The following is a 13,474-nucleotide window of genomic DNA, read 5'->3' as shown; positions in this document are numbered from 1 at the left end:
ACAGCCTAACAACCAGCTTGTTGTTGTTGTGGAAAACGAGACGTAGATCATGGAGCCATTTTATATTCGCTATGTGAATTGGACTCTTACCCATGTAGAATCTCCCCCACGACAGCAACGTCCACCACCTTTTGTTGTCTCACCTCCTCGAAGAAAGAAGTACAAGTCGGAAACATCTTCGACTAAAAACGACGACAAGTGCTTCTTCCTCGCAGCACCCATAAGTAGAAAGAAGTCATATATCAGGTGACACATCCGCAAGGTCAGTAAAGAAGAAGAAGATGAGCACAAAGACATTGATGAAGCATCTAATAGGCGTTGTGGTTGGCTTAACTTCTAAAGCGGAACTTTTATTACAGAAAAAAGATAAACCACATAGAAGGTTTAGTGGGGAGAACATGGTAAATGAAGAGGAGGGAGAAACATAGTACCATAGTACAAAGATGAATTATGATGATACATTTATGCATGGTTTGGAGCGGGAATTTGGGTCTACAACTACGGGGAAATATGTTGATCCGTCACTAGAGGCCGCAGCAAATGAGGGCTCCTTCATAGTATCAGTGGACATCGTAGGCAATGGTATTAATCTAATCAAATTTTGGTGTATTTATAAAATATTACGTTGTTAATTAATTAAAGTTTTAATTTTTTAGATTGACACCACACCAAAATTGAAGAAAATCACCAGATGAAGGAAAAGAAAGTTGTGGAGTGACCCGAAAAAGAAAATGAAGACATTCGTGATGTTTCAAATCATCTATTGTTTGATAGTCTTCAGGCTGCTAGTACGTTGGGTTTTTGGAAAGAATGGAATATGATCTATTCCAACCTCAACACTACACAAATGTTGCATATACTCCCACTGGATGTGGAGTTTTGATCAAGGTTACTTGCAGTTATTGACTTTGGGTGGTTAATTTTTTCGATAACGTTCATTAAATTTTCACTACTTATTTAGATGATAATTTATATAAATAATTGTAACATTTGTATCTTAAAATGTATAGCATATAATGGGTGCCTTTATCATGGAAAGATGGCCGACGTCTGCAAGGTACAAGTCTCGTGAATCAGATCAACTATGCCACCATGTTTGAAATCATGCACTTGATATATTGCATCTGAAACACCTAAAACGGACCATACTGTCATACACACTTCATTTTTTCTAACTAGTTTGTCAGCCAACTCTATTAGCATTGTTGAACGTTTCCTTGTAAAGGACATATATATATATATATATATATATATATATATATATATATATATATATATATATATCATTACATATAATTAAATTATTATTCGACCTAATTAAAGTCATACCTCCATCGATGTGACGCTTGTTACACCATTCATGTGCAAGACAGAGGAAGAACTCAAGAAGGGTTATTAGACATGTTCCTTGCATCTATAGATAAATCATTCATAGACTCCACACTATTGGAGGTCATGTAATCATACCGTTTCAACATGCAATATGCTCTAGTCCATTTAACACTTGGAATTTCGCTTAGGTACGCCACTACTTGTGGTTTAATAGAACTAAATCTATACCATAAATGTTCAAATACATTTGTTTTGTAAGCTCTCACATGCCTCCAAAACAAGACTTTTGTTTTATCATTTTGCCTAAACCGGTGTACTATGTTTCCTAGTACATGAAAAGCACACACACCATGATGAGTGTTTGGTAAAACATTTTCAATACTAACCCGAATTGCATTAGCCCTATTAGTTACAAATGTCAAATCGTGACAATCACCAATGCATTCATATAGTTTTTCAAGAAACCATGTCCAAGTAAGACCACTTTTTTTTTGCACATTACGTGTGCAATGGGAATTATCTGGTTGTTCCCATCCATAACTACTGCATTCAATATGGTTCCCTTAAAATCCCCCTTCAAATGGGCACTATCCATAATTATAACTTTACGATAAAATGTTTGAACGTTCATATCTGTAATATATTTGCAATTAATATTCAAACGTAATCACTCTACATTTTTTACAAATTAGTATATATTAAATAAGAACAAATTTATTGTATTTATCGTGCTCCCAATGGCATAAAAACAACACTCGAAGCAATCTTTAGAATATGTTTCTATATAAGCCACTGTACCAGGATTATGATTCTTCTGCTTATGAAAATAAATAAGAAGTTTGGAAAAACATTCTTCATGGGACCCCAACAACAGTTCCATAGAATATTATTCTACACGCGAAGCTTGTTTGTAACTTACATTGATTTCTTGTAAAGCATTCATATCCCTTGATATTTCATTAGGCCGACAAACCTTTGAACGATTTTTTCCCTTTAATTTCATGCACAATAGTACCCATGACTTTTTTATTTTTGTGTTTATGATTTGGGTGTATTTGTAATGACGAACATGTGTGCTTATTGTTAAAAGTCCTGATTTCAAATTTGTCAGTCGTATCAAGGCATTTTGCATATAAACACCAACTACAGTTCTCAATTTCACAATATACCTCGTAACGATTTTTGTTAGAAAGTTTGGTCTTAAAAATGAAACCTTTCTTTGGTTGCTTTAAGAATCAAAGCAAATATTAGTTGTCTTTTTGTTATCATACGTTTGACGAACAAACATATCATCATTTGGACCTAAAGTGTGAAATGGTCCGGGTTCAAGAATCGGATCAGGACAATCAGGTACGGGAGACATACCGTAAAAGATGCTTGAAGCTTTTTTCCGTGTGTGAACACATCTTCTGACCATCCTTCATTTGATTCTTCATTGTCTGACAAAGTTTTGTCACCTAGTTTTCCAAACTTATATAAGCTTTCTTCTTCCACCATATTTATTGCCACAATTTATTCTCGTGAAGACTCTTCAACATTATCTGATACAATGTTGTCAACATTGTATACAATGTTGTCAACATTGTAAGATACAATCTTATCAACCGTTGCTATCTCTTTGATCCGTCCCTCAAACACTGTAACGCCCACAGATTCGGACTAGTCAATTTAGAGATAATAAACGTTAAAAATTACTTTTTGATAGAAGATTATTTAGAATAAATAATCTTAGCCAAAGTTATAGTATATGTCACAAAGATTCTGTATATATAAAGAACGCTAACATCCGACTTATAACGAAGAAGTTATGACCCGTTAAAGTTTCGTGACTACACCGGTACGACATTGCGTATCGCAAAAATTAATTTTTTGATAAACTACTTTTTATCCTTAGCAATATAAACAAAATTCATAGTATACGTTAAGCCGAGAGTGTGCAAATAGAGAACGTCCAAATCTGACTTCGTTTGAGGAAGTTATGATTTTTCTAACATTTAACATAGTAGTGTACACCCGAAAATCGAATTTTAGACCGATCGATTTTTAGCCGACACAACCTAATAGAGAATTGAAGATATCGTTAATAGGATGTCAACGATATAAAAACAGTTGAAAACGGACGTCGGATGATAAAGTTATGAATTTTTAACGGACTTTAACTGTCTAAGTCTGTTAAAATATAACCTTAAAAATAAATTCAAAATTAGTCGGTGAAGTCTAAATGAAAATTGCAGATCACATCACTACCTACGTGTGGATATAAATAACATAAAAAACGGAGCTCGTATGCGAAAGTTACAAACTTTAGAAGATAATTAATGTTTGGGATTAACCAGCAAGTGACACGTGGCAAGATATGGGTCACACCTTCCTCCCTATGGCTTCACACGAGATGGTGACACCTGGAACCAATACGCCTCGCGTATCTCGAAGTACGCCCATCATCCCCTTGTGTACACCCCGTGTACAAGGGTGCTAGCAGCCTATAAATAGTACTCGTTTTCACTCATTTTTCCCACACCTTTCTCAACCAATCTCTCCCAAACCCCCTATTATTTCCCCTAGCACCCCCTAGGTGTTAGAAGCGAGTCCTGGAGAACCTGAAGGCCCCGAGAAGAAGATCTTTCTGCTTAGAGGTTCTGCCCGCGCATAGCCCAATTCCTCGCTAAACTCCTTTATAAGTGAGTTATGTTTGCCCTACTTTAAGTATAACTTATGTTTAAGTTCATTATCGTTATTAAGAATGTATAAACAAGATTTATCAGTGATTCAAAGTCGTTATACTGATTGATCTACTTACGGAGATGATATCTAGGTTGTGATTTAGTGAGGTGTTTAAAGTGGGATTTCCAAACAGTATACGTCGTATATCAAACAGACCCTACCTCTTATATGATCCTACCTGGTTGTTTCTTACTTAATAGATCATTAAAGTATACTTTGAGTTAATGATGAACCTAGACTAATAATTAGTCGCAATAAATATTAGACTAAAACTTAGTGATAATAATACTAGGTTTCGTCAAAGGAAAAGACAATTGTTAAATGCGAAATGCTACCCGAATTTCGAGTCGTCACTTTAACAAGTGAGTGCATAGTTACTTTCATCTTACACATAGATATGAAGTATTTAATATTAATATATGTTATATGTGTTTATTATTTGTGTTCCTGATATCTATGTCAGATTAATGATTTATACATGTTTTTACGTGATTTAAACTGTATTTGTATTTTTATACCTAAAAATATATTGGGTAAAGATGAGTAGAAGAGTGATGAGAGATAGGTGATGATAAAAATATAATGATAACAAGGTGATGATATGCGATGATGAATAGGTGATGTGAGATAAGAGATGATTTTGAGATGCAATAACCTTGGCCTACGATGTTGCGATGTAGTTATCTACCTTATGGATCTTTTATGAGACCGAAAAAACAGATATTAAACTTGATATTTTAAAAAACCACAATAAATATACCTTATATCACTAAATGTTACATGTTTTATCCTCTTAAACATGAAATGACTATATTGCCTGTTATCTTTTATTTATTTTTATTTTTTTAGTATTTGATTATTATTTATAATTTTAAAAAAATGAATTAATATGATTTATAGATTAGTGATCCCACTACCTCACACACTCCTGTTTTTCCTTCCCTTCACCCTCCGTCCTTCAACACTATGTTTTAAAATTTTGGTTTTTTAATTGAACCGGGTATGATGATTGGTTCCCGGTTCAACCGGTTTCTATAATTTTCATCTTTTTTTTCTATTTTCCTATACACATATAGACATTCACAAGTTTAAACATAAAAATACACATAAATACAAGTTGAAGATCAATCCAAATATATTAAAAACACATAACTGTGAGTTTTACATCAATCCACGTACATCAAAAATAAAATAAAGCATAATACATAAACATAATATAGTTTTAGATAAATACAAACATATTAAAAAACTTGATAATATTTACCATATGTTTTTATTCAAAGAAATTTAAATAGATGTGAAAAGAACTAAAATTTGTTATGAAAATAATTTATTTTCATATGTTTCTATTTAATGTAACCAGTTCAATCGGTTTAATTTAACCGGTTTAACCTGATTTTTGTAACACGGAGCAGTTCATTCTGATTAAGAAATAAACATAAAACCGATGTTAGTTGAACTGTTCCCTACTCCGGTTTCCAGCCCAACCGGTTCGACCGGCCAATCCAAATCGGTTTTTAAACACTGCTTCAACACTACCACCACTCACATATTTTTGTAAATTCCTCTAATAATAATAATAATAATAATAATAATAATAATAATAAAATACAATCATAATTTAACTTATGCTGCTATATTTCAAATAATCATCATGATCGAAATTTTAAAAAAAATCAAATAAGTAAAATTTAAATTTATTAAACATAATATTTTTTAAATAATTTTAAACCGAAAATTATATTTTATTTTATTTATGCACAATTCAGCACAAATACATAATATATGTTATTAAGTGATATAATATTGTTCGAAATAATTTTAGTTGCATATATCAGTTAGAGTAAAATTTATTATTTTATATCTAATGTCAATGATATAGTTTTGTTATTGATATATTTGTCAAAGTTTTAACTACTTGATTTTAATCTCAATTTAATTTAAATCTCAAAAACATGGATATTCTTCTCGTTTATAATATAAATGGTTTAATAAATTAAACAAAACTAATGCAATTAACATTTTTGTATATGGATCGATCACTAAAATAACTATAAAAAAAATGAAAGATCTATCATTAAAAAGCCAATACTAATTTCATGATTATAGAATATTAGAATTCCAATGTAAAGTTACATGTCTTCTATTTGCAATTTAAAAAGGATATATTACCTTAAATCTAGTTGTGTAAAGTTATTTTTTTAAAATTAATAATAATAATAAATAGGGTTAGAGATCAAACGGAGTGGATAGCCTTAGCCAGACGTGTAGTAACAGATAAGCCCGAAGGCCGCTCCCATCTCTGTCAAGGGAGATGCCAACCATCTCTCCTAGCGAACGTATTTTTTTCTCCCCAATCTTGCTTTAATAAAGACAAAATTGCAAAAGTGGTCCCCGTGGTTTCTTTTTTTATGTGGTTATGGTCCAAATGTTTGAAAAGTTGCAGATTTGATCATTTTCAACAAGTTTTATTGTGGTTTTGATCCCTCATCTGTTAAGTTTAACTGGTTGGCTGTTAACTTTTTTTAAATGACAATTTTACCCTCAGGAACTATTTTCGCAATTTTATCTTATACCATACCATAAGGACCATTTTTGCATACATTCTTTTTTATTTTATTGAAGTATTATATTTCAATAAATATTATTTTTAATATATAATATTATATACTAATAAACATTGTTTTATTGGATTATTAATTTATTATAGTTGATTTTTTTAATTTTTTTTTTTGTTAGGGTAATTCTTTTTATTGAGTTATTATATATCAATACATATAGTTTTTAATATATAATATTTATATCATAATAATAAATATTATATTATTAGATTATTAATTTCTTTTAGTTAATATTTTTAATTATTTTTATTGGATTATTTCTTTTATTTCTTTTAATTTATTATTTTCTTCCTATACTAAATATTGTTTTATTGGATTATTAATTTATTTTAACTAATTCTTTTTTAGAAAAAAATTGTCGAAGTAATTATTTTTTATTGAATTATTATATATCAATATATATAGTTTTTAATATATAATATTTATATCATAGTAAATATTATATTATTGGATTATTATTATCTTTTAGTTATTTTTTGTAATTTCTTTTTTTTTTTAAATATTTTTTGTTGGATTATTACTTTTAATTTGTTATTTTCTTCATATACTAAATATTATTTTATCGGATTATAATAGTAGTTCTTGTTAATTTTATTGGTTCCACCACAAAGTCATGGGATACGCAAAATCGTGGTCTCTCATCATCGAAATCGTTAGGATCGTTGTCAAACACTTTCATTTCATCTAGCTTATAATGAGAAACCATTGGGAAAATACCACCACCATCACCCGGTCACCACCACCACCACTTATAAATGTTATCGGGGTTTGTTGCGCATTATGTGAGATATGAAGGATTCCAGTGGATTATGAAGAAGTTGTCGCAGGTGGCTACCAACAACGCTGGGTGGAATAAGATATAATATCTATTGAACCTCCGATGAAGGTGTTTGGAGGTGATCCAGCTAATTTTTGATGATGATAATCAACACTTTTACGTATTTCGGCGATTTTGTGGTGGAACTAATAAAATTAAAAACAATAAATATTATACATTCAAAATAAAACAATAATCCAATAAGATAGTATTTATTATATTAAAATTATAATAAATAAAAAGTAATATCTCAATAAATTAATAATTCAAAAAAAAATTACAAAAGTTAATAATCCAATAATGTATTATTTATTATGATGCAAATATTATATATTAAAAATAATATTTGTTGATATATAATAATCTAATAAAAAAATTGCTCAAACAAAAAGAAATTATAAAAAGAGTCAACTAAAAGAAAAATTAATAATCCAATAAAATAATGTTTCGTAAAATGTAATAATCTCATAATATAATATTTATTATGATATAAATATTATATATTAAAAATTATATGTACTGATATATAATAATTCAATAAAAAAGAATTACTTCAATAAAAAAATTTAAAAAAATAATTAGCTAAAATAAATTAATAATCCAATAAAACAACATTTAGTATATGAAGAAAATAATAAATTGAACGTAATAATACAATAAAAAATAATTAAAATTACAAAAATTAACTAAAAAAATTAATAATCCAATAATTTAATATTTATTATGATATAAATATTATACATTAAAAACTATATGTATTGATATATAATATTTAATAAAAAAAAATTACTCCAACAATTTTTTTTAAAAAAAAATCACCTAAAATAAATTAATAATCCAATAAAAAAATATTTATTAATATATAATGTTATATATTAAAAATAATATCTATTAATATATAATACTTTGTTAAAATAAAATAGAATATATGCAAAAATGGTCCTTATAGTATAGTAAAAGATAAAACTGTGAAAATGGTCCTGAGGGTAAAATTGTCATTTTAAGGAACTTAACGGATGAGGGACCAAAACCACAACAAAACTTATTGAAAAGGACCAAATCTGCAACTTTTTAAACGTTTGGACCATAACCACAAAAAATAAAAAAACACAGAGACCATTTTTGCAGTTTTGTCTTTAATAAACACCTCCACTTGTTATGCATTTTCCGTTGTGGGATGCTTTCAAAATTCTTTTTCTTTTTTCTTCTTTCTCAGTACTTATCCATAAGATTAGGATTCATTATCGAAAAAAATAATAATAAAAACCTACAACAAAACAAATATGAGAGAATATGGGTCTCACGATATCATAGTTTTAGTTGAAAAGTAAATAAACTATTATACATTTTTCGGATAATAAATACAGTATAATACTTTAAAAAACGATATATTTTTGCTGTTCTTTTGTAGTTTTAACCGTTTCGTTAATAAATGACATACAAGTTTGACAACTTTTTTAGGAAAAAACTTAGAAAAACTCATCATATTTTCATCAAATTCTTGAAATAACCATTATATTATTTTTTTTAGTACATTAAACCCTTAAATTTTAAACTAAATAGATTAAGGTTTTGAGATTAGTACACCATTGATAGCCACAAATGCTAGATAAACTCTCAAATGTTTGTTGGTTAGACCCGATGATGTGTGCAGGAAGGATTCCTTGCTTTTTGTCTGCCACGTCAGCATTTCTCTTACTTTTCTTTTTCTCATCAAAACGCAGGTTGTATATTGGAAAAATCTTTCACTTTATATATATATATATATATATATATATATATATATATATATATATATATATGACATACAAATATTATACTCATTTTATAGAGAATTAAAAACCATAAATTTTTCTATATAAATTTTTTAGTAGGTTTATAATTTAATAAATATCACACAAAAATACTAACCAATCACACGATGAGAGAGAATGAGAGATAAACTCGCTTCACTCTTTTCCCTCACTCTCAGTATCGTGTTCCAAGGTAGGGAACCATTTCCTTCCTTCCTTTTTTTTTTTTTTTTCCTGCTGCACATCCACGGGCCTTGTGATCTAGTAGATTAGAAAGTTTCATAAAATAAAAGGGTTTTAATTACTACAAAAATAATATAATTGTTTTTTATGCTTTGAGAAAATAACTTGGGTTTTCCTAAGATCAACAAGTATAAAATTTTCAAAGAATATAAAGGGTTTAATAATAAAAAATAATATAAGGGTTTTTTTTTAAATTAAATGAAAATATGTTAGTATTTTTATATGAGGTTTTTATTATTATTTTATTTTGTATGTTGATAATTTTGAAAGTTAAAATAATATATTTTGTCAAATTTCATAGTTCCGGTGAATATTTTAACAAAATTTTATTTTGTGACAAATTTAACCTGTTATATATCCGGTCAAAAAGGTTGATAGAGAGAAATTTGTCAAATTTGGATAACTTTTACCAATGAAACAAAAATATAGTCTTTTGAACCATTAAAATTACCAAAATATAATGATTTTTATATTATTTTTTTGTCTATTTTTATGATAAGTTTGATCTTGATTTTAATTACTCAATGAATCTTCTAATATAAAAAAAAAAAGACTAAAACTTGATTCAAAAGTTCAAATAATTTGATAAAATATATAAAAAAATATACTCCATGAAGCAAGTTCGATCCAAGATCTTGAAAACACTATCAAAATTTTGTTTGATAAAAACAAATTTGAAAAACTTGATAATCAAATTCATGTTTGTTCCATTAGTTTGTGTCTCTAAATAAAACAATTACAGAAAGGAAGATGTATTGTTGTCATATTTTATGTAAAATGTTCTCTAAAGTCTACTTCCTCGAAAATATTTATTTAATCCAAATGCATGCAAAAGAATATCATTATGGTAAAAAAAAGACTTGGAAATTAACAAGTCGACATAGACAAACAAATACCAACTTATTTTTGGACTCTCTATATCCTTCTAGAATTCAAATTTGCCTTTAATTAGTCAACTATGTCACCTTTCCAGAATCCAAACTACAAAAATAATATTTCTTTTCAACAAGAAAATCAAGCATCAATGGTGACTGACAAAAAAATGTAACGAAATACCCAAAATACCCTTGTGAGGTTATCTTTTTTTTTTTTTTTGTACTTTAAAGTATGGAATCAATGTGGTTATCCATTGCCAGCCTACAAGTCCACTAAATGACCATTTTACCCTTATATCTAGATTAGTTGGGAATGAAAAGTGTCTGTTTACTAAGTAAAGGGAATTCTAAATTACATTAATAAAACAAATATATTAAATATTTAAATAAAAAAAATACTTGATATAACATATTGACACAAATCACGAATTAACAACGTTTTTATACAAGTATGGATGTAAAGAATTAGGAGACAATTTGCCAAGGGTAAAATTGGAAGAAAAAAAAAATCAAGACTTAAGAAAAAAAAAAAAAAACCCATAACTTATCGAATTAAGACATGGTTTTTCCTATTAAGTCCATGAGTCAACACAAAACGACACCTAAAAGAGAGCCTAAAGTTGTCATATCATGGAGGGCAAAATTGTCAAAACAAACGACGACTTTACAGTACAAATAAAGTCTACGCCATAAGTAAAAAACTTCACAAAAAGATAGGGTCTACAACTTACAGCTTACAAGGGCAATAACGTAATATACTAACAAAAAAAAGGTTAGCAATTAATAGTAATCACTTTGCAACAGTAACTTGAGAAACAAATGTTGCAATTGCTTGAACAGCAAGTCTTTCTACTTCTTCATGAGTGATTCCCGCCATTTCAAGATTCTTCTTTCCAATTTTGAAAGAGTGATCGCCATTTTCAACCACATAAACTGTATTCAAAGCTTTCATCTTCTTTCTAACACCTTCTAAAGATCCCAATGGACATAGCCCATCTTTGGTACCCTTCAAAGAAAAAGTTTGAGTGACAAAAATACCCTTTCATTTTATAATCATGAACTATTTACACAAAGATGATGTTAGTTAAATCATAACTTTTACAGATTTGCCCTTATTTTATTATGAATTGACACTCATTAATCACCTGTACAAACATGGTAGGAACTGAAAGTTGCATTAGGTGTTCATCTCGAATGGCTCCTTTTGTGCCCTGCAAAATAATATATTTAACAAATTTATTATCATAGGAAAAAACTGTGTACTAATTTCTTGTAAGAGGAAAAGACGTAAATACCCTCGTATTTACCTTTAAAGGGTACCCAAGGCAAACCACAGCAGAAGCCTTGAGATCAGTCTCAGCAGCCACCATACAACTCACTCTGCATGTAACAATGAAGGCTTTTGGTTTTGTTTGATGTTGAGATTTCAAAAAAAAAAAAAAAAAAATACTCAAGATTTTATTGGTTTATTAAGTTCGATCTTTTATGTGAATCTATTGAAATACTGAATTTCCTTGAATTGCATATCAGCTTAGGTGAATAACTTTTACCTTGAACCCATGGATTTTCCGATCAAAATAAGAGGATGTTTTGGGTATTTGGAAGCAATCTTTTTAACGACATCTGTGTGAAATTCAACTAGTTTTTCTGCTTTGGGAGGAGGCTTTCTTCCGGCAATGTCTGAGAATAGCTATTTTTAGACAACCTCATAATTTCATAAGCATTCAAAGTTGTGAATGAATTTGATTTATGAGGAAACTCACATGGATAATCGAAAGTTACAACTTCGATAGCTTTTAGTGCATCCGCCAACAAGTTCTTCCATCTGCATAAAACCAAACATCTGATTATTGTAGCCAGCATAACCAATTTTCCCTCGTTAGGGTTTGTGGCGTTCTAATTTGTTCCTAATCGGATTGAATCTTATACTAATTTGTTCCTAATAAGACGCAGATTTTAAACCGAAAATTGGCAATGATGTGAGAATGCATCAAAAACTAACACACAACCAACAACAATAGAAGATTTAATAGCTCTTATTCAACCTACATTCACGAAGGATAACATGAATGTGCATAGATATTCAGAGAGAGAGAGAGAGAGAGAGTTAAAAATTCTAACCTAATCATCCACTCAGAAGATGAAGGAGCACCAGCGCCGTGAGCGAAGACGACCACCGGCGAATTATAATTATTTAACTTCACCGACGAACTCCGAGCTCGTGTGATCCTTGAAGAACAATTTGGTACTACTGGTTTGTTTTCACTCTCCGTCGTTCGCCGGCGTTTTGGAGCCATTTTCCAGATTGAATTACGCGAAACTCAGGCGTGTGTACTTCTTCGCGCCAAATGACATCGGCCGGGTCGACAGCCAAGAGAGAGAGAAGGCTTGTATAGGCTTACAATGAGAGTTTGTTTGGCCCAATTAAAAGCTAGAGGTTTTCAATTTAGCCACATTATCACAATGGGTCAAAATTCTCCTTTTAAGGCCCAAGATTTAACCCTTGTTTACAAAATGTCTCTAGACTTTTTGCTATTTGTAAGTCAACTAAACTCAAAATTGTTGTACATTATCCATACTTACATATGAATAGTTACTTGTGAATGACTTGTTAAAAGGTTGATTTGAGTTTGAGTTGGCTCAAGCTTATTTTGTGCCAGCTCAAGCTCGAGTTCAGTGAGCTCAATTAGGCTCATAAGCCAAATTGGTTTGAACTTAAACGAGTTTACACAAATCCTAAACCTAAACGAGTCTTAATAATGTAATAATATTTTTTAAAATTTTGATATCATTATCGTAGATAAAATGTGCTTAATAAATTTGTTTTTATTTGCAAGTGATATAATTTAATAATCATTTAAACCATATAAACTAAAGGGTTTAGGTCATTTTTGGTCACTTAACTTTTGGTTTTGTGCTCATTTGATCATTTAACTCTTTTTAAGTTTTAAAAGGTCATCAAACTTTTGACTTTGTGCTCATTTAGTCACTTAACTTTTGGTTTGGTCACATTTAATCACCTAACTTTTAAAATTGTGTTCATTTAGTCACTAAACTTTTAAATTTTTT

At 29.4% G+C, this 13,474-nt stretch overlaps 1 protein-coding gene and 1 non-coding gene across 2 annotated transcripts; both read right to left on the bottom strand.

Moving 5' to 3' along the window:
• Positions 1-6,273: 6,273 nt before the first annotated feature.
• LOC145003703 (U6atac minor spliceosomal RNA) lies at positions 6,274-6,400 on the bottom strand. The gene has a single exon (XR_013662150.1). It is a non-coding gene; the product is annotated as a U6atac minor spliceosomal RNA (small nuclear RNA).
• Positions 6,401-11,004: 4,604 nt separating this feature from the next.
• Positions 11,005-12,755, bottom strand: LOC145001959 (uncharacterized). Its single transcript, XM_078961283.1, has 6 exons — positions 12,527-12,755; positions 12,169-12,230; positions 11,956-12,085; positions 11,713-11,785; positions 11,551-11,616; positions 11,005-11,411 (listed from the first exon to the last, which is right to left on the bottom strand). The coding sequence occupies exons 1-6, from the start codon at positions 12,700-12,702 to the stop codon at positions 11,196-11,198; spliced, it is 723 nt and encodes a 240-aa protein (XP_078817409.1). The 5' UTR covers positions 12,703-12,755; the 3' UTR covers positions 11,005-11,195.
• Positions 12,756-13,474: the final 719 nt, after the last annotated feature.

Source organism: Lactuca saligna, chromosome 6, assembly GCF_052625555.1.
Source record: "Lactuca saligna cultivar CGN05327 chromosome 6, ASM5262555v1, whole genome shotgun sequence".
Lineage (NCBI taxonomy): Eukaryota > Viridiplantae > Streptophyta > Magnoliopsida > Asterales > Asteraceae > Lactuca > Lactuca saligna.
This window is presented reverse-complemented; position numbering and strand designations above follow the sequence as displayed.

Coding starts and splice junctions, on each gene's coding strand:
- LOC145001959 (XM_078961283.1), bottom strand. CDS start 12,702: ATGGCTCCAAAACGCCGGCGAACGACGGAGAGTGAAAACAAACCAGTA. Junction 12,086..12,168: donor TGTAACTTTCGATTATCCAT/GTGAGTTTCCTC, acceptor AGCTATTCTCAG/ACATTGCCGGAAGAAAGCCT. Junction 11,617..11,712: donor GCCTTGGGTACCCTTTAAAG/GTAAATACGAGG, acceptor ATTATTTTGCAG/GGCACAAAAGGAGCCATTCG.